Source organism: Sceloporus undulatus, chromosome 4 (genome assembly GCF_019175285.1).
Source record: "Sceloporus undulatus isolate JIND9_A2432 ecotype Alabama chromosome 4, SceUnd_v1.1, whole genome shotgun sequence".
Taxonomy (NCBI): domain Eukaryota; kingdom Metazoa; phylum Chordata; class Lepidosauria; order Squamata; family Phrynosomatidae; genus Sceloporus; species Sceloporus undulatus.
This window is the reverse complement of record NC_056525.1, coordinates 175,287,346-175,310,160: the sequence shown is the minus strand read 5'-3', so window position 1 is coordinate 175,310,160 and position 22,815 is coordinate 175,287,346. Positions and strand designations below refer to the sequence as shown.

The 22,815-nt window shown below is 38.7% G+C and overlaps 1 protein-coding gene across 4 annotated transcripts in view; it reads right to left on the bottom strand.

Moving 5' to 3' along the window:
• CDKAL1 (CDK5 regulatory subunit associated protein 1 like 1) overlaps positions 1 to 22,815 on the bottom strand; it is a 332,139-nt gene that overhangs the window by 102,516 nt on the left and 206,808 nt on the right. For all 4 annotated transcript variants that reach the window (XM_042462008.1, XM_042462010.1, XM_042462009.1 and 1 more), the window contains 2 exons: positions 11,040 to 11,206; positions 1,881 to 2,026 (listed from right to left, as the gene is read on the bottom strand). In XM_042462008.1, coding sequence (XP_042317942.1) covers positions 1,881 to 2,026; positions 11,040 to 11,206 — 313 coding nt within the window. The remainder of the gene's footprint in view (positions 1 to 1,880; positions 2,027 to 11,039; positions 11,207 to 22,815) is intronic.

Here is a 22,815-nt window from a genome sequence, read left to right as displayed (position 1 = left end):
TGGTGTAATGTTTTGCTTTTGCAATGTCTGTGATGAGATGTCTATAGGGGAATAACTGTACAGGAAGGTCATAGTTGGCTGGCTCTAGGAGATGAGACACTACAAATAAAGACCTCCTAAATACAGAAGTAAAAATAAATGAGTTTTACAGATGTGAGCTGGTTCGAATATCCAAAATGTCTCCTTCCATGCAGATTGAGCCCATTCTGTTTCTGTGTGCTGGAAATAATTTCTACTGCTTTCTAGCAAATATTGGCTGCTGAGCTTTACTGTGGATGTAAGTTGAATTTTAATATGGGTATAAATAAAACAATTATATTGTGGAAGCTTAAATATTGAATTTCTATCAGATTTTTTTTTAAAAGCAAAGGGAGAATGACTTAAGCTGAACTGGGGTATACTTAATAACTGACTGTCAACGGTAGCTATTAAATAATTGCACACATAATTTGTGTTACAAATGCTTGATTGCATACATTTCTATATAAACCAGTGTGCAAATGCACTTAGCAGCTTCATCAAGTTATTTGACAATGAGATGTTATTATATTACTAGATGCCAGCTGTCAAAAAAATGAATGAGTCACCTTTAACCTCCAAAGTTATGCAGTTCATAATGAAACAGTGTAAATTTAAAGTACTGGATTCTGATTAAACATACCATATTGCCAATCATAATGTAACATTACAATAACAATGAAATAATTGCCCCAATCAATCTGAATATAATTTTTTTAAACTAGAAAGAAAATTCATAATACTGAAATATAAAACATACTACCCCATGCATGCTGGAGAATGATGGGAAACACAGTATAACACACATCAAGGATACCAGGTTAGGGAACACTGGCTTCGATCAATAGGCATATAAGATTTCCAGACAGTGTACCGTCATAAGTTTCCATTCAAATACAACCTGACAGATTAACCTGCATCTTGGATTCTCAGACCATTCTTGCCCAGAGGGACCACATTATTCCAAAATAATTTGGAAAAACAGGCCCATACATGTTCCTTGAACATGATCCTCATTTCTCCAATATGGCTCCTTTATGTGATCTGCTTCTCTGTATCATTTTGCAAACAGGGAAATATTTTGGATCTTTGCATGTAATTTAAAATCAACAGTGAAAATAGTACTGCTAACTCAATGCACAGAACAACAACAAAAATGATACATATAGGCTATTAAAATAAATTATAAGCCAGTCAGACATTCCACACAGGGTCAAGCAGTGCAATTTACAGAAAATAGTCTGTCCACAGTTCTCAATATACAATTGAACTGTTCGTTGTCCAACCTAACAAATGTTGGTTCCAGTCGATAATTTTTAGATAAAGAAGTCTCTGTGCACATTTAGAGCCAACAGAACATATTTTAAAATTGATTTTAACTGTTGTCAAAATAATTCATACCATTATGGAAAAGGATCTTGAAGGAGAGCCATAAATAGTCATAATTTGCTAAAGCAAAGTCCTGGGATTAAGATACAAAAGCCAGCCTATCCCATATACAGGAAAGAAAAAGCAACTTTACACAATATTATCCAGTTATGTTATTGCATCTTGCCCACCCTCCCTTTTTTCCCTTTTTTGTGTGTAGTGTCAACTATCCTGAAAAGGTCCATTAAAGAGGATTTCAATGAAGTACATTCCAAACATTCTATTTATAGCTATTCAGGCATAAAAGTAATTTGAAACAGATTAGGAACCCACTGAATAAACCACATCAAAGCAATTCTAGGGCGCAAAGTCTGAAGATGCAGGAAGATGATTCCCCTTCTACCTTAATTATGAAGTGGCAAGTAACTGCAGGTAAAATGAAGGGCAACATGGGGAGGGGGAGCTTTTCATTTCTGGTTAAGTATCACACCTACTTTTCTTTAAGGAAATCCACCACTCTTCTGAAGTCTGCCACACAATATTCTCTCCTCATGTCCATGAGTATGCTGTCAGAGGCAGACTGAACTGGTACATGAAGAAAAGCATAGACTCTTGGATGGTTGAGAATTTTTGCCATTTCCTAGAACATGAAAAATAAAGAGTGATACAGTATTTTACTACAGCACAAGGGCAACTCAACTGTCTCCATGCATCGAACAGCACACAGAAAACCCATGTCACACATATTAACTAACATTGCAGTATACTTTGAGATTATGCTGCAGTGCTCATTGCACTTTGATATAAAATAAGAGGAAATAGACTTTCCCAAAAACAGAGTACAGTATCTTAGGAGAAGAAGGAATACTTTAAGACTAGTGGGTAGAATATAAACATGATGAGGTATGCTTAATGTTGCAGATAACGTGTCTAGAGCCATAGCTCACATGACACTTTGAATTCTTATTTGGTGACTCATCAAGTCATGGCTTAAAGCTCTATAGATTAAATGGTTTTCCATATTGTTTTATGACTGAGGTGAAGCAAAATAATGTGAAAGTTCTGGAGTGTCATACAGGTACATGTACTCATCAACTTGATACTGCAGTGATCAAGTGAAGTACCATATATATATATATATATATGAAACAGCTTGGTTGGCTGGCTTGCTTTAGAGCTTCGGATGAGAGCCAGCGTGGTATAGTGCTTTGAGCACTGGACAAAGACTTTGGAGACCAGAGTTTAAATACCAGCTTGAACCATGGAAACCCACGGGTGACTTTGGGCAAGTCACACTTTCTCTGCCTGAAAAGATGGCAATGGCAAACAACCTGTGAAAAAACCTGCCAAGAAAACCCCATGGCAGGGTCATCATAAGTGGGAAATGACTTGAAAGGGCACAGCTACAGCAACATGATGCCATGTGATCATTAACCATGAACCTATATTATGACTTTATAATTTTACTTGCCAGTGTTGATAAAGTATACCAATTAACTTTAAAAAAGAAAATTAAACTGCTATAATTTCTCTAGTACCAGAAAAACAACAACTTGTAATTCTCTTTTTGTACAATCTCATCTGCATCTAAAGGTCAATTTAATATAATATGTTCACCTGGAGATTCCATTTTGTATTTTCATAGTAATTTTTCTGATTTTACATACAAAAAGAAAGAGAACCTGTCATTGCTATCAACATTTCTTCATTTAATATAAACCCAGTTCTGACAGATGAGATAGTTTAGTATTCTGGACTGATATTTGGATGCACAGAATTACACAGTAATCATTTTACAACATATGTATTTTACAACATTGTCATTTGTAAGCAATATCCCAAGTTTCAGCTGCCTGCCATAATTGTTTTAACAGGGGGAAAACCCAGTAGTACAGTATTTTAAAACATAGAAATTGTGATGCTTTCACTTTTGTTTTTGCAAAAATGGAGGGCCTTCTCAAAACAAATGTTCTACCTCATGTGAACATATGTTTTCTGGTACTGGGCACCTAAGTGTTGTGGAATATTGCTGACATAAATATAATGGGGTCTACTTAGGCCATGCAATAAATATGATGGGGTCTACGTAGGCCATGCAATACACTGGAATTCTTTTGTGATGGAAAATATTCCAGATTAACTGAATGAATATACTTAAAAAAAATTATCTCCCTGGACAAGGGTTAATCAAGATCTGTCAAATATTTAACTATTACATTTCTATATTCTCATTAGTTATTTGAAAATGATACCCAAAATACAAGTCTCAACAAAAAATAATCTTGATATTAATGATACATATTTTGTTACTGCAGATTATTCAAATGATACCACAAAACTGAAAATGTGTCTGTTCATCTATCAAGGAACACAAAGGATTTTATGCATTCAAGTCAAATGACAGATTTGTAACAGCAGAGGTGGTGGCTGAGAGAACTTTAATTACCCATCAGAATATAAATACATTATAGTGATATCTCATTTGGTTACTAATTAATGTACAAATATTAAAAGAAAACCTGAAGACAGTTAATTATGCAAGGTATCCATTTGCTCTGTATTAATAGCCTTATCCTCATCCTTGTGTCTTCAGTCAATATAAATGATAAAGACAGGCACTTTATTTTTGCAAAAGGATATAATTTTATTCTTTGTAAAACTGTATTTTCCAGTGGTGCTTAGATATGCAACTAGCAATGTAGAAAGACTCAATTAATGCTGATCCGCCTGCTGCTACTAATCCATGAACAAAATTAGCTTTAGCTCCCAAGATTTGCCACAGGCAGATGGCATATACAAGTGACTGTCAGAAGACGTGACACTGAGCCCAAAATTTAAGAGTGGAACAATTTAAATTCAAATACCCCCAACTATCTCTCAATGAACAAGGAGAAGTAAAGTGAACACTCGAGATGGGTTTAAATGGCTTTAGACCATTTTGAGAGTCAGTTTCTGCAGAAAAAGCAGGTAGAAAAATTGACTGATGAGAAGTGAGAGAAGAGCCCCACTTATCAAGTGAGGGACCCCCTAGAATGGCATGGCATACAAGATTTCACTCTTATAAGGTGCCTACAATAAAAGAAGAAAGGAAGTTGTCATCTATACATACACCCTTACAACTAAAAGCAACTGTGCATACATGTTTTTGTCATGTTCCTTCAAGTCAACTCCAGTTTAAGGAAATCTCATCATAGGGTTTGTTTGTTTGTTTGTTTGTTTTTGAGAGGACCAGATATAATCAGAGGAGGTCTACTACTGCCTCCCTATAAAGCTCACAGAATATGACTTGCTCATGTGTCGCCCATGGCCTGCCATGGTTAAGCAGGCATGTGGACCCTGGTCTTCAGGAATCCTAGTCCAGCATACAAACCACTACACCATGCTGTTTCTTCGAAACAAGTTATGCTGGTGAAACGTCAGGAGTAAACTCTTCTAGAACATGGCCACACAGCCCGAGAAACCCACAAAAAACTAAGTTAGCTGGTGCTATATAAATGGTTTATATTCATTTCCTTGTAGGCTGAAATTAACCATGTTATAGTGACTAGAAAGAATGGGTGCAAACTGTAACACCAATCTGGAAATAACTCCTACTATCACTTACAGCTGCAAAGAACATACTAAGTGCAAAGATGACACTAGGGACTGACAATAGCAGTGTGGAAAATTAAGAAATGAGAGCATGAAAAGAGAATATAAGGATCAGTCATGACCTGGGTGGAATGATGGCACTAAAGCTACAATGAAGAATTTTAAAGAAATAAGTGTCTGGGAAGAGCAATGAGAGACCATGCTCTGCTATGTCCAAATATTTCCACTGTGGTTATTTTGTTCCCTCTCAGTGTTTTCTTTCGTCACTACAGATGCAACTACATATCTGATTTCTATCAGAGAAATAGGTCATTGACCAGGTTGCAGAGAGAGAGAGAGAGAGAGAGAGAGAGAGAGAGAGAGAAGTTAAGAGTCCTCCCCTTTATGATTCTAGGATGAAGAAGGCCAAAGGGAAGCTAGCACCCTGGACTCCTGATCTGTACCAGAGGGTAGTAGGGAGAACTTGGTTAAGAGTGTGTGAAAGGATGGAAATCTTAACAGTTTGGATTAACTAGTGAAATAATGGAGTAGCAGTGTGTATCCCAGAACAGTATGCAAAATATGATGCGGCCTCTTCCAAGAAGCTTTGTAATCTAATGTATTCAGAATGGTAAATCAATGTGCTACAATAGTGAAGATATGAGACTGAGACTTAAAAGGTCTAGGTTCTAATCACAACTATGCTGTGAAACTCTCTAGGTGACTGTGTGCTAATCATTCTTCCTCAGTCTGAGATACTTCATAGGGCTCTTGTAAGAATAAAGTGGGGTGAAATCCATGTGCCCCACTTTGGGATCACTGGAGCAGTGGTGTATATCACAGAAAACAAATAATAAATTAAGTGGTATACATTCACTTTGGACAACAGATTGTGGATATACTTCCACATAGGAAAAATACATAAATTAATATGTTACAAAGATAACATGTTTTGATATGAGAAAGCAGTTAAATATGAAATCCTCCATCATCTCTTGTTCTTTCAGTTAGTCTCAAAGGTGCTACTAGATCTCTCTAGTCTACATTGATTCTACTAACATGAGTGTATTTCTGAATTCCACCATCTCTGGTGCAATGAGATACCAACGGGCTACATTATTTGGTATCTCTGTGCACACTGTTTCAGGACTCTGCTTGATGGAGAGGTCAAACATGAGAGGAGACTTCTTTTGCTAGATAAGTAAGTAAGGTAAGAAAATGTTAAATGTTAGCTGACAGCACAGAAACAAAATAGTGATGACACCTATTTAACACACTTCACAAAGATGGCAAGTTTGTTAACATCAGGAAATATGTTTATACCACTTGCTAAATATATTTCATATCTTCCACAAACTTCAGAGCGCAGAATATTAAAATACTTAGTATGTGAAAGAACAAAGAAAGAGAGGAGAGAAGATTAACTGTAGTACTACAATACATTTCTAGGTGCCATGTCAGGGCATGTCTGGGGAAGCCATCTGTAGAGTATCAGCTTAAATGAGGCTACAGAATACAAATGCTGAGTTAACATGGAGAATCAAAGAGAAAGAGCAAAGAAATTCTATTGTAACTCACAGCACCCTTGGCATTTCATGAACATCCAAAGGAAAACACCCACCCACACACCATCATAGCTCATACAGGACTCTTCTCAGTGGCTGATATATCACTAAAACATCCTGAATTAATAATGAAGATAAAACCCACAAATGGCACATGGCAGCATTTCAACAATACTCGTTTTGACAGATGACACCAAAGATTATGCATCTCTTAATGTGAAATCAAGCAATTAAAAGGGAATTGCTAGGTGTGAATGCCCTTTTTAAAATCAAGATGTACATATAAGCCACCACCTTCAAACATAAGGTATAGTCTAAAATTGATGAAAATATTTTAAAGCTTGATGTCAAGTAATTTGTGAAGCAGCATCAAAGCAGGCAGTATTCAGAGCCAAATCTGTTTACATCACATGTCATTAACCTTCCAGTTTTTTAATGGTTACACAACAGCAGTTCAAATCCACACCTATCAAGACATATTAAGTTCTGTTTCAATGTATCATTTTTATTTATTTAATCAATTCCTATATCTAAAAAAAATCTTGAAGCAGTATAGGACATTAAAATCTAAAAACTAAAACCTGTGTAAATATTAAAATACAAATACTAAATAATCATTCAACCAATTAATTGAAGAAATTAATTAATCAGGATATAAGGTCAGGAGCTCAGTTCTCACTCAGTGGCCCAATCAGTTCAAGAAGGTCTGAGGAAAAAGACGGGTCTCTACTAGACATTTAAAGCAAAACAGAGCCTTTTGAAAAACAAAAGTACAACATGGTCCTACATATTTTAAAATTCAAACAGCAGTATTTCAAGCAGCCTAATTCAGAATCACATGTTAATGAGAGAACCTATAAAATCTTATCTCATAAAAACTTCAAGCGTCAATTCCAACTGATAGTACCAACTAAGAATGGAACCAGTGAATCAATGGAACATGCAAGAGTCAACTTATCTAGTTCACATTATATTAGTCATGTTTTTAATTACAAAGAAGAAACATTACAAAAAAACATCATTCAGATTTCAGTATCCCAATTGGCCTCTTTGATTCTTGACAATGCATAGTGTGATGGGATAGCTCAAAGATATCAACAAGATTTTTTTAAAATAAGAACCTATGCTCTGTGGAGGATGCTTTAGAAACCACCTAAGGCTTAGAGCAGTGGTTCCCAACCTTCCTAATGCCGCGACCCTTTAATACAGTTCCTCATGTTGTGGTGACCCAAACCCATGAAATTATTTTTGTTGCTACTTCATAACTGTAATTAAATAGGTTTTAATTTTTTCCAATGGTCTTAGGCGACCCCCATGAAAGGGTCATTGGACCCCCAAAGGGATCCCGACCCACAGGTTGGGAACCACTGGCTTAGAGAATCAAGATATAGTACTAAAGAACTGAGAATAATGAATAAGTGTGTCTTCTAAAAGATAAGCAAGAAATGAAAGAAAGCCATTTTGTAAATTAAAATCTAAATGTATTCATTTTTTTTAAAGTTTCCAGACAACTTTCAAAAACCAGGGGAAACGAGAAAGACATTTAGAACCTATTAAGGTCTGAATCCTCATTCCCCAACTCTAAAATGCCAATGATTCATTAACTAACTTTGATGAAAGTAAATCCATAGAAACTATACTTGCATTCATATAGGTAAAGTATGCTAAAAATGATGCATTAATATACTTGATACTGCTGTGCAGTGCAGGTGAAAAGCTGATGCAGTATTCTTTCAATTAGATCTAGTATCTGGCAACCCAGATGCAGTAAAGCTAATTTTAATGAATTTGCAAAAGAGCTAAGCTCTTAAAAAGCATTCAGCTTTCAACTAACTCAGATTCTGCAGAGTTTATTACTGCCTGAAGATTTGTCCCCTTAGATTGAAAGTGTTTTATGTTGTGGTCTTCAGAACAAGTATGGTGTAGAGATCTGAGCACTGCATTATAACTTTGGAAATCAGGGTTCAAATCGGTACTCAGCCAAGGAAACCTACTGGGGGGTTGAGCAGATAGGCCAGGAAAGCACGGACCTGGCCCAATTCTAGCCTGAATTGGTCCCTGGGCTGGCACAGGGGACAGGTGGTGTTTATACATCTGCCTATCCCCACACCACATACCCAGTACAACTGCATGTGCTTCACTGTACTCTCCCATTGCTGCTACTGAAAAGACTCTTGGCACTGACTCTGACATGGAAAAAGGTATGCCTGGCTGCACACACGTGACCATGTCAGACATGGTGACAGGGGTCTTTTCTGTAGTGGCAATGGGACAGTAAGGTAAGGGGCAGAGAGGGCTGTCTAAAGTGCCAGGGTTTGCCACAGAGTTTCCGGGAAACTCCACAGCCAATTGGGGGTTAATTTGACCAACATTTAGCCCATTTCCCCCAGGATTGGTCTGGATCCACAGAACCCATGTCTGATCTGCCAGGATCTAATCCGATTCTGGCTCTAGGGTATTGGCCTGTGTTGTCCAAACAAGAAGACATGAGGCTGGGGGGAGCACAGGCTTTTTGGCCCATGCAGGCAGCCCCTGGTGTCCTTGGGCAAGTCACACTCTCTTAGCCTCAGAAGAAGGCAAAAGCGACATCCCTCTGAACGAAGTTTGCCTAGGAAACCCCATGTTAGGCACACCTTAAGATTGTCTTAAATTGGAAATGAGCTAAAGGGATATAACATCATTGTGGTCTTTGTAAACAAATTGAAAGATTCTTTTTAAGCCTAAAATAACTAGATACTTCCAAAATATGAAGTTTTTCTTAAAGCTAGGTTTACAATAGGTGTTCTGTGTACTGTAGCAAACAAAACACAGGAACTTTAACCAGGTTTACAACAAGACCTCAGATGTTTTTATGCTGTAATGCTCATTGTAACAGAGACAGGCCATTATGTAGCTTGAGAATCTCTTTGGCTCTGAAAAGTCAGTTTCACCTATGCATGTATGTATACCTCCTCTGATTGCTGGCACTGTCTTTAAAACTTAGGTGGGGTACAGACCGCCAAAAAGAGGCGCCTCCTTGGTGCCTCTCTTTGCTGCACAGGAGCACCAGCGCCTACATACGGTGCTGCGCAGCAGCGCAGCAAAGAAGGAGCTGTAAAAAGCGGCTCCTTTTTATGGTGCCGCAAAGCGCCAGAGACAGCTCCGTTACGTTGCAGCTGCACAGCACCATTTATAGGCAGTACAGCTGCGATGTAATCACTGCGCGTGCCGTTTGTATGGCGCTGCGCAACTGCGGCGCACTGACGACGTGCTAGGGTTGCGGGGCGAGTGCACACACCACCCCGAGGCAACCCTAGCACGTCGTGGATGCACTGCAAAGGGCCCATCTGGAGAGGGCCTAAGATATTTTATACTCTATCTTTGGCCTCATACAGATAGGCCAAAATAAAGCTGCTTCGGGTCACTTTGGAAACAGGCTGTTTAAATGATGTATGCATCCTAAGGGGCCAGAAACCATGCCAAAGCCATGCTCCAGTCCTAAGGACTGGAGCATGGTTTTGGTGCAGCTTCTGGACTCTTAGGACGCATGCATCATTTAAACAGCATACCTCCAAAGTGACCCAAAGCAGCTTTATTTTGGCCTGTCTGTATGGGCCCTTATTTTGTTTTGATTTCTCTTCATTAAGATAAGAATTTCTGTTTCTGAACTCACACCAAATGATATGAGCCCAAAACTTCACCAGAGTATGTATGTGTGACTAACCCTAAACTCTCGCCTTTCACCACCCTGCTCAGAGTTGGAGATTCCAGCAATGTTATGCCAGTGATGAGGAATTGGGCTTTAAAAGATTTTAATAATGTATGTTTGACAACTTTTCTAGCTTAAAATCAGGCAAAGTTATCACATTAAAGTTAAAGGTTTCTAACACAGTCACAGTCTGCTTTGCATTGCCTTTACATCCTTTTTGACATATGTATTTTCTTAGCCCCACCTACACCTGGTTTCCACTCCACACATTGCAGAACCACCATTTCCCGTAGTTCCTTCCTCATTCATCTAGCCTTTAGGCTTATGGTTATGCTTGCCAGAATTTTGTAAGTTCTTTGGCATTGTGCTCCTTTGCTTCGTCCTTTACATCCTTTAGGTTTTACCCTCAACTTATCCATGGGTCATACCAAAATTCATAATTTTGCCCCCAAAACTTACCCTCAACTTATACTTGAGGTTGACTTATACATGAGTATATATGGTATCTCATTTCATTTGTGGTCAGTCTATAGTTCATACCATCTTGACAAATAAATGGTGAATGACTAGTCAGATAAAGGACCGCATTAAAGAGTTTATTTGCTTTTTTTCCAGTTTCATTTTTATTTTTGTTACTTTTTTTCTTTCGTTTTTCTAGACAGAAGGCATGACTGCTGATTATATCCTGCCTCAGATTTCATGAAGTGAATTTAGTCACAAAGTATTTCCAGTTCTGACTACAGATAACACTTATAACTAAAAGACTTGAACTCACATAGGACATAAAAAGGGCAACTTTAGTCACTACAGTGATTTCTTTTTGAACGTACTTCTAAATGCTCTAAAATATAGGGAGGATTTGTCATGCCAAGTCTCAACATTGCTCCTTCAGGGATAACGTCAACCAGCTTCCACAGGAGAGTAGGGAGGTCTGTGCCAATGTCTCGTCCATAAGCCCCAGTGTCTTCGCTGGTGAGCCATATCTCACATACCCCTTCTGTCAGGGAGAGAGAGAGAGAGAGAGAGAGAGAGAGGTAATTAACAAATCAGCTTTTGAGTTTGTTATTTTATCATACAGCTCCTCCCTGCTCCCTCTCTTTTTAAAAATGCACTATTTCATAAGCCTACCTATTATGCAGTGAGGCTGGGTATTCAATTGCAAAGAAAGAGAGGCACATCCCTTGGGTAGTAGAGGGTTACTCAGTTCATTTTATGAGCACCAGAGTGTTACAACAATGCTGTAAATTATTGCTTTGACGTGATTAACATTCACAGCCAGTGACTAATGTCAGACGGCTTCTTAATGCAACTCAGACAGGAATAAGACTGCACTGCCTTCTCTAAGACTATCTTGCTTATGATGTGCGATGAGCAATGCTGCTGAAGCAAGTACTCTGTAGTACTGGTCAAACTGTTAACAGTCAGCTTGACTAACTGTCTAGTTAATAGCCTGTAAAAGACCAAGTACTTAGGGTCCCCAAAGTGAACTGCTGTTTGTATGATTGTACTGATTATCACTTCTTGTGAAGCAACTGTTACAGACTGAAATGTTTACCTCTTATTTACAAGGCTACATAACAATCTGTTAACTTTAAAAAGACAGTGAACATAGAATAAAGAGACAACTATTGGAGGAAAAATGCTTTTTTTTGTGCAGCTATTAGTCATGTATCACCCTGGCTGCAGGAAGCAGTAATATTTTATTTGCTACTTTAAAGAATATAGTTCTCGAACATACAGGCCTAATAACATTTTGCTTTCCAAGAAGCAATCATTAGTGAGTTCGTCCACTCATTACAATTTGCCAGTAATAAAAGTTCATGTAGCCTTCTACCCCTCTTCCTTCTATCAGCTTTTTGCTGAATTGCCAAGAGAAGAGGGGAAAGGTATGTGTGCATCAGCTTTCAAGTTGCTTCTCAACTTATGGCAACTCCATAAATTTCATAGGGTTTTCTTAGCCAAGGCACACTCAGAGGTAGTTTTGTCAGTTCCTTAATCTGAAATACAGCCTAAACCATCTAGTATTAATTGGTGGTCTCCCATCCAAGTACAAATCAGGGCTCACCTTTCTTAGCTTCCAATATTAGATGGGATATGATGCCTTTAGGGTATTTAAGCCCTCACGGTGAAAGTGAAGTTCATGAAATCTCAACCAGAACAATACCTAAGCATATGTACCAAAACCATCCCTCATTACCCTTGTCTTTATTTTCACATTGTTAACTCCATACATGGCTAAAATGCAGTTCACTAGCTTGTTTTCTTTTCTTTTACTTATAGCCCACCTTTCTCCCAGTATGGGAACCATGGATACTTACAGTGTAGAATTAACAGAATACATTTAGCTATGAAACTATAAAGCCACATGTATAACAGTCATTATATAAATAGCACAATGAGGATTCTTCAAAATGAAATGAACTGTACAAATATAAAGGGATAACTTGCATTTTCTCTCCAAGGATTTGAACATAAAGCTTGTGCTCCAACAAACTATGAGGGTTGAACCTGAGTGCTCCTGCACCTCATGTATCCAGACAGACAGGCTGCTGCACCCCAGTTTCTCATGGTTGTCTGAACCACAAAACTGTTATTTAAGTGTTGCCTATAACTCTGGCTTGTAAGCAGGGAAGAGGAGTGTTTGAGCTTGTTGGTTGTTCCTCTTTCAGCAGTGCAATGTCTGAAACTGGCTCAGCTTCTGAAAGACTGTGAAAGGCATATCAGCCCATCTAGTGATGGAAGAGAATCTATTTATTTATTTGATAAATCTATCAGGCCTAATTTTTACCATGCAAATCTTCAGATTGTATTTGCTCAGCTGCTGAAACACTGAGGAATCTCATATAAACCCACTTTCTTCTTTGTTACATGTTTATTATCTTTTCTAATCATGACCTTATATTACTTGAGTCTCAGTGAACAAGTGTGCTTTACGAAACTGCCAGCCCCACAATCTGTGACTTGCTAAGCTCAAAGCAGTCCATCTATGATCCAGAAGACAGGAGATGTATCAAGCCCCTTCTTGTTATCAAGGACTTGTCATAGGGACTTGTCAAGCAGCTCAGCCTGCTGGTAAAAATGAAGTGACTGGAAGGAAGGTGGGAAGAACCAGCTTATAGCCAGGCTACGGGGGCAACATGTAGATTGAGGGTGGGCATGCTGAGTCGACAAAGAAAGTACAGAGAAGGAAACATTTTCTATTTTCTAATTTTATTGTACTTTATTTTTCATTTTCATTTTTATTTTATTTTTCAAGTTTTATTTCACATGCATTTATCTTTGTGTGCTTTCTTCCTGTTTTTGCAGATTACTGACCTGCTGTACTTTGCGTAGGTGAGCCAGCGGGGTGTAGTGATCTGAGTGTTGGACTATGGCTTTGTGTGTGTGTTTGTGTGTGTGTGTGTGTGTGTGTGTGCACTATATATGTAATATATTTTTTTTGTTAGGAACTTAAGAAAATGACTGGGTTACAGTTTCAATTGCGTCACGGAAATTACAGTACAATATGATCAGACAGAAGTGAGTAAGCACAGGCCCAGTTGTTATACATTCAGAAGCAAATCTGCCTGTTCTTTCTGATTTGTAAAATGGAACATTAAAAAGCTAAAGTAAATTTTTAAAATGGGGGGGGGGGAATGTGACATTGCATTTTTGAAGAAAATATATCTCCCCACAAACAGAACTACACATATTGGACATTTAATGGAAGACAGAAAATCTAAAATACTAAAGTGAAAACAATATAAACAATTAATGTGTTATTGTGTGCCTTCAAGTTGTTTCTGACTTATGGTGACCTTAAGGTTATCATAGAGTTTTCTTGGCAAGATTCATTCAGAGGTGGTTTGCCTTTGCCTTCCTCTGAGGCTGAGAATCTGACTTTAAACAGGGAAGAGAAGGTTAAGAAGTGATATGATAGCCCTGTTTAAATATTTGAAGGGATGTCATATTGATGAGGGAGCAAGCTTGTTTTCTGCTGCTCCAGAGACTAGGACCTGGAGCAATGGATGCAAGCTAAAGGAAAAGAGATTCCACCTCAACATCAAGAGGAACTTCCTGACAGTAAGGGCTGTTTGACAGTGGAACAAACTCCCTCGGAGTGTAATGGAGTCTCCTTCCTTGGAGGTCTTTAAGCAGAGGCTAGATGGCCATCTGTCAGGGATGCTTTGATTTGGATTTTCTGCATGGTAGGGGGTTGAACTGGATGGCCCTTGCAGTCTCTTCCAACTCTACGATTCTATGATTCTATGACTTGTCCATGGGTTTCCATGGCTGAGTGGGGATTCATACTCTGGGCTCCAGAGTCCAATGCTCAAACCACTACACCACACTGGCACTCAACCATTAATTTATCTAATATTAAAATATTAGAAGTGACCAGGTCTGGAACCAATCCAGATCTAGAGCTTTAATACAATTATCTTTCATCAATTTTGGTCTGCTACATGTATTAAGACTGACAGATACACTCTGCAACAACAGGTCACACTTTACTCTTTAAGGTTCACAGATTTTGTTTACTTGGTCATCTGTTTTAAAAAAGGCACTACAGGCCCTTTGATAATTTCAGATCATGCCACCAACTTTTCACTTTAATTCCATTTCTAAATCCATTGGTAGGCAATAGCAACTTAGAAATTTATTTTATGACTCCCATTATTTGACTATTCTGTGAATGGGAAAGGGTTTTCTTTTCACATTTAATAAATCAACTGATGTTAGCAGAGTCTTTCTCTAGTATATGGTTAAAGCAAGAATTCTTAAGTCTATGGATGAGCTTCAGGAGGTCAGTAAAATTGATACATTTTCCCCCTTTCAGTTCCATCTTGCTACTTTGATCCCTCCTGGTCAATGTGACTTTTAAGATATAAATTTAGTCTTTAAAGTGTTCTCTAATGTTTTTCTTTTCATTCAGACTACTATAAAGCAATAGAATAAATTGTATGCAAAATTCAGCAAGTGTGTACACACACACACACACACTGGGCAGGGGCTCCACAACTCTCAAAACATTCTCAGTAGAGTCCATCACCAAAAGAAGGTCAAGAACCCCTAAAGTGCTTTAAAATGTTATTTACTATGCTATTTATAAAAATGAAAACATGACTAAACAGTTGTTGGAAATTACTACATATGCAATGTTTAATAAAATATAATATTAGGCATAATTCTTTTAATCATTCAGAAGTATTAAACTGCCAGCATGGTGTATTGGTTTGAACATTGGATTATGACTCTGGGAACCAGAACTTGATTCCTTGTTTAGCCATGGAAACCTATTGGGTGACCTGGGGCAGGTCACACACTATCAGCCCCAGAAAACCCCGTGAAAGGGTCGCCATAAGTTGAAAATGATTTGAAAGCATACAACAACAACAACAGTTAAACTGCAACATTAGGTGAACAAAATGCATGTTAACCAATCAGATTTTCTGCTAGTCTTCATCAAGCAAACTTATTGGGAGTCAGGTGAGTTATTATTTTTATTTATTTATTTATATAGCGCTGTAGATTTGCACAGTGCTGTACATAAAAACAACAAATATAAAAGAGTAAACCTGCCTATGATGTACAATCTAAGAAATGATAGGATAATACAAATAAAACACATAGCAATACAGGAAATGGTTCAATAAAACAGGCAACAAAAAGAACATCAGATAGCAAGTGACAATCATGCAATGTCTGGGAACGCTTCTCTGAACAGGATGGTCTTCAACTCCATTTTGAAGCTGGTTAAAGAAGTGATGGCCCTTGCTTGCGAGGGAGGAAGGTTCCAGGAGTGAGAGGCAGCAAGTGAAAAGGGGCGAATCCTAGATGGGGCAGAGGAAATCCTGGGCTGGGACAGCCGACTTTGACTACCAGAACAGAGGGCCCTAGTGGGAACGTGAGGAGAAAGAAGGTCTGATAAGTAAGGGGGGGGCAGCCCATGGAGGGCTTTAAATGACGCCAGCAGGAGCTTGTACTGAATATGGAAAGGGAGGGGGAGCCAGTGAAGGGATGCCAACAAAGGAGAGATGTGGTCCATGGACTGGCCCCTCCTTACTTATCAGACCTTCTTTCTCCTCACCTTCCCACTAGGGCCCTCCGTTCTGGTAGTCAAGGTCTGCTGTCTCAGCCCAGGATTTCCTCTGCCCCATCCCGGATTCGCCCCTTTTCACTTGCTGCCCCTCACTCCTGGAACCTTCTTCCCCTGCGAGCAAGAGCCATTACTTCTTTAACCAGCTTCAAAACGGAGTTGAAAACCATCCTGTTCAGAGAAGCCTTCCCAGGCATTGCATAATTGTCGCTTGCTATTTGGTGTTCTTTTGTTGTCTGTTTATCAAACCATTTCCTGTATTGCTATGTACTGTATATGCATTATCCTACTTGAGAGTATGTATTTTCCCTGGAAAATGATTAACCATCCATTAAGAACCCAAGCCCTCCCTCCAGTCCATCTGCCTTGGTCCAGGCCTTGGAGGTAGAGAGGAACTGCTGGACCTCTTACCCTTTCCCTCCACCACTCTCTTCTCCTTCTGTGTCATGTCTTTTTAGATTGTAAGCCCGAGGGCAGGGAACCGTCTAACTAAAAAGATTGTATGTACAGCGCTGTGTAAATTTACAGCGCTTCATAAATAAAGGTTAATAATAATAATAATAATGGTCAGAGCGGTGGGTAGATGTGATAATGCGTGCAGCTGAATGCTGGACAGAAATTAAAGGATGGAGGTGAGAAAGAGGAAGCCCAGCCAGGAGGACGTTACAGTAATCAAGTCGTGAGACCACTAGGGCATGGACCAGGATCTTGGCAGTAGAGAGAGAAATGGTCGGATTTTGGCAATATTGTACAAAAAGAATCTACAAGCCTTGGCTGTGGTCTGGATCTGAGGGATACACGACAGAGAAGAATCAAAGATAAAACCAAGACTGCGGGCTTGCTGGACTGGTTGAATAGAAATGTTGTCCACAGAGACAGAAAAGGAGTGTTGAAGGGTGGGCTTAGGAGGAAAGACAAGAAGCTCCGTCTTGGACATGTTGAGCTTCAAACGCCGATGGTGCATCCACTGCAAGACAGCTGTGCGGCAAGACGAAAACCTCCTGTTCAAGCCTTGGAGAAAGGTCAGGGGTGGAAAGATACAACTGGGTGTCATCGGCATACAGATGGTAGGAAAAACCAAAAGAGCTAATGAGTTTACCTAAGGACAGTGTGTAGAGAGAAAACAGAAGGGGACCTGGAACAGAGCCCTGGGAAACTCCAACAGATAAGGGAACAGAGGATGAAGTCTGACTACCTGTGACCACTGCAAACGATCTGTCTGACAAATAAGATCTAAACCAGTCGAGAACTGAGTCTGAGAACCCAAGGTCAGAGAGTATATCAACTAGAAGGCTGTGATCAACAGTGTCAAAGGCTGCAGACAAATCAAGAAGGATGAGAACAGAGTAAAGGCCATTAGCCTTGGCCCGTAAAAGGTCATTCGAAATCTCAGTGAGAGCTGTCTCTGTAGAATGCAGTGGGCTGAAACCAGACTGAAAGGGATCGAGAATGGAGTTGTGCGTATCCCATTCTTCTCCTGTCTGTAAAGAATAATAGACCTGTCATTTGGTATTAATGGGAGTATTGGTATTAATCCGAATACCACGGGATAAGGACGGGATAAGGATGCTTTGCTCCCTTCTATCTCCAATGTTATCTTTCTCACTGTTTACATTATAATCCTACAGTCATGGCCCTTAGACAGGGATGGGAATTGCTTTTATATCAGCTGAGTACCAATCCATTTGCACATAATTTACTATTTAGAGTAATCATGTTCTCATCACTTGCAACACCATTATTAGGAAAATCTGGGAATCAAGGAAATAATTTATTCAACTCAGCTACTAACTAAGGACAACGTCTTTAAATGCTGCAGGAAGAAAGTAATTATTCCTCATGGCATATTAAGCACAATACTGTTGCAAAATTTGATCCAGATATACTAAAATGCAGTGCCTCCCTCAAAATTTATCCAATTGGGAGTAAAGGTGGATTGTCTACATGTAACAAATACATTTATACATGACATCCAGGGGTAACCATATTGGCTATATAGCAAATCCAATAACATAAAAAACCACAACAATTTGACACAGCTTTCATAAACTCTATATGAAACAAAATGGTGTGTTTATATTGTACTGTATAGTGTACCATAATGTTGTTGTTATTGTTGTTGTGTGCCTTCAACTAATTTCTGACTTATGGTGACCCTAAGGCAAATGTATCAAGAGGTTTTCTGGGACTGAGAATATTTCCCAAGCTTACACAATGGGTTTCCATGGCTAAATGGGGAATTGAAACCTGGTTTCCAAGGTTGTAGTCCAACTCTCAAACTGTTAAACCACACTGGCTGTCCTACCACAGCATACCAACCATTTATTTCTCTCTCTTCTTCTTTTTGATTTTTTTAAAATGTAGTTTACATCAAATACGACTGCATCAGTTTATGTTTTTTCTTTTCAAATGTGAAATTGTAACTGTGTGCCATGAGGCATGGGATGGGGCTTATCAGTAATGCATTTTAGAAAACTAAAAAAATATATTATTTTAAAAAAGTGAAAAATTAAAAGCACAAGACCTAATTCTAAATTATCTTAATGAGAAATAAAAATGGGAGACATCTAAAGAAATCAGCTTGGCTGCACAATGAATCCTCTACAAAATTTAAGTCATAGTTTAGGAAGCTGGAAAAATATTCTTAATCCAGCCATTATGTCAATCTATGTATATTTTTTAAAATATTCTCTTTCCATTTCAATTATTATATTATTATACTGGGAAGGTTGTCAGGGATTATCAAATCAAACCACAGTTAGCAAACTGGATGCAAAAATGTTCCTTAAAATAAATCACATCAGCAGAAGATTACCAATTATTTTCCAGTTTGAAGCATTAATCAAAACAATGTGCAGCCTTAAAAAATTACAATCTTAATTTTTAATTTTTTCCCAGTCAAATGGTTCCACATTTTTGACCTGTAGAGATTTTTTGGAATGCTGCCTCGGTGGGTGCCAGATGAGAGTAAAGGCATGCTTACTATGAATAGGAATGAAAAGTATTTTCACATGGAAAACAACCAGCCTTCTTTGCTATCTGTATAGGTGGGATTATTAGCCCCCTGGTGGGTTGAAAATTAAATTGCATAAAGAGGAAGCAGCTGTAATAGTAAATTAGAAACAATAAGAATATCTGCCCTTAGTGCTCTACCATTAAAAGGCTAAATAACAGGGAATGTCTATTATTTGTACAAGCACAAATAAAAATTTCTAAAGAACCTCCTTCTTACTCACCCTTTCTTTACATGAAAAATATATTCAGATATTAGGACAAACAATGCTGAGGAAGCTGAACATTTAGGGCATTCAGTCTGCCATGGTTGGGGACTGTGTGTGTGCGTGGGTGTACATTCAAGTCTCTTATCCACCTATGGCGACCCCATGAATTTCATAGTTTTCTTAGGCAAGGAATACTCAGGTGGTTTTGCCAGTTCCTCCCTCTGAAATATAGCCTACAGCTTTATTTGTTGGCAGTCTCCCATCCAAGTACCAACCAGGGCTCTGCTTTGGTTCCAAGATCAGATGGAACCTGGTGCTATTGGAGTATTTAGGTCCTTTTGGGGGACCAGCTGATGACCTATAATCAGAAACCATGGTTTGATGAAAAACACAGCATGTGCTAACTATACTCTGGTGAGGTATGAAATGATATAGCAGAGAATGGAACATTAGGTTTGAAAATTAATTGGATAATATTAAGTGTTCATAATTGTAAAAATATTTATTGCTAATAACTATAAATTATAAATTGTTACAAACTATAACCATTTAACTACAATTGTTAAATTGGCTAAATTATATTTAATTAACTCACTATTTAAAATGTTAGTTTCTACAACAGACCAGGCAACTGACACAGAGTGGCACTGAGATTGTCAGCATTGATGCTATGTATTTTTAAAAATACATATTTTGTTACTGGCATCTTCAAAGTGCTCTTTTTTCTTGTTTTGAATTTGATTTCCTCAACCCGGATGTTTCCCAGATGGACAGTAGACACTATACTTCAATTCTTCCTGGAGTAGTGGGAGTTCAACATATCTGGAAACTGTCATGTTTCAAAAGGTGTACTAAAGGACAAGCTCTCATTTAAAAAAAAAAAATAAACTGTTTAATTATGATTTGTTACTGATCTGTATATCTATTCTCCTCTTTCTGTCTTCCACTAACTCTGCCAATGTGCACCCTGTACATGTGCCCTTCAAATACCTTGTTTGTGTTAAAGTTAGTAAGGAATGATGAATCAATGACAATGATATACAAATGCTATAATAAGTAGCTGGCTACAAAGATCAATCAGTGAAGTGGGGAGATTTTTAAACAGAAATATTTTGAATACCTCTCAGCATATGCTGAACATTTTTCTCACACCTGAATCAGTGCATCATTTTTGCCTCTCCATTTGTTATCAAAAGTATGGCCAGTAAAAAAAACACATGCTTTGCTCATTGAACTCAATGGAATTTATTTCCAAGAATATTTTTCTAAGAAGAAAGATACAGATAGGGTTGGCAGGGGGTGAATGTAGTTACTGGATATTTTGGCTAATATCTACTTTACCAAACCCTTCAAAGTATGTGATCCACCGTTGAGACAGGTAGCAGAATGTGAAGGAAGAGAAAAAAGCAGAAGGAAGAGAGAAAAGCAGAGTGGGGAGGAAGGAAGAAAGAAAGAAAAGCTGAGAGAGAAGGAAAAGGGGGGATGAGTAAAAATGTCTTCTTATTTATCCAAGTGCTAGCACGATGTGACCAATAATAAATACTTGAAAGTAATACAAACAGTGGGGCTTTCTATACAGCCCTTTGGGACGTCCTCAGGACGTCCCATTTTAAAAAAGGGGCGTCTCTTATAGACGCCCCTGTGCCTAGTACGGACTCCGTCCGTACAAGATGGCGCCGGCCCTTCTACATGGCCGGCGCCATCTTTGCGTACTGGACGCACAGCGTCCAGACGTGTCGCGCCGCTTGTGACGTAGCGAGCGCGCCCCTGGCGCCTCGCTACGTCGCAAACGCGACTTGAAAAGAAGCTCCATTTTGGAGCTTCTTTTTTCGGTCCGCGCGGGAGTCGGGCCGTCTGAAGGCTCCGGCTCCCCCGTGGACCTACTGGCGGCGGTCTGTACCCCGCCAGTGTTAATATGGTTTACTTCTAAGTAGATATGAGGGTAGAGGCTTAGTTAAATTAATCTTCTGATGCCAAACTAAAAGCACCAAGCCAGCATTTTGTAGTGGCTTGAGCGACTGTGACTCTGAAGACTGTGATTCAAATATCTACTAGGGCAAGGAAACACACTGGATGATCTTGTGCAAGTCATACATTCTCAGGCCCATAAAATCCCATTATACTTAGGTTTGCCTCAAGCTTCCCATAAACCAGAAATGACTTGGAGGCACACAATAACAATAGCCAAATCTATCACAGCACAGGGGTGAACAGAAAGCAGAATGGGTGTGGGAGACAGAATAGCCAAGAAAACAAGAAATAGTGGATGGAATTTAGGAAAAGTGCTTCACTTAATTGTCCAAACATGTAGCACCTAAATGATTGCAAAGGGAGTTAACTGCAGCTCACCTCAAATAATAATAGTAAATAATATTGTATATTATCTAATAATAGAAACCAGAATAAAATCAATAGAACAGGATAACTGCAGATTCACAACGTACCCTAACATACAGGTCACAGTGCTGGTGGGAAAGAATACCTGCCTTTTGATCCTAGAGAGGCTGACATTCTTAGGGGCCATGGCTACTTAAGGCTAAGAAAACAAATCACTCCCCATTCCACATAACTTTCCATTCCAGAAACAGATTCATTTCCCCCCTTCTCTTCCATTTTTCTTCAGTTGTTCCCCAATCCTAGCTCTTCAACTGCTTCTTAGCTATCCATCTGTTAGGATCTGAGTTGCCATCACTAACTGAGAGGGCCCTTGGACCAAGCTTTTTGCTTTGATTGTAAAAAAGGAACGGTAGACGCTAGATAGATCTCAGACTAAAGAAGAATACACTTGCCCCTCCACATTGGCTGGGGTTAGGGGCACAGTAACCTCGTGAATGTGGAGTCCCTCCCCCTGCTCCCAACAAAAGTAAACCATGATATAGTAAATGGATCATCTTATTTAACAACAAAGCAAGATACTACATTTCCTCCAATCTTAATCCTTCTTCTCCTTGGGTTTTCCTGAATCTGACAGATGAAAAGACATCACCACTAGTGAATGCTAACAATCTAAAAATACTTAACTCAACCACAGGATTAACTTCAGCATTAACTCGGAAATCTAATGAATTACACCACATTAGGAGAAAATCTAACTAATTAATAATGTAACAAGTCAGTGAACTCTTTTTTGCAAGCTCTGAACCACAGTAATGGCAATGAACACATCTAGATGAAGGAATTATAAAGAAATGAAACATAAACACATTTTTAAAAGTAGCTATATTATGAGCCACTTTGTATCCCTTATGGGAGAAAAGTGGTTTATAAAATAAATAAATAAATAAAAACATTGATTGTCTTATAGTT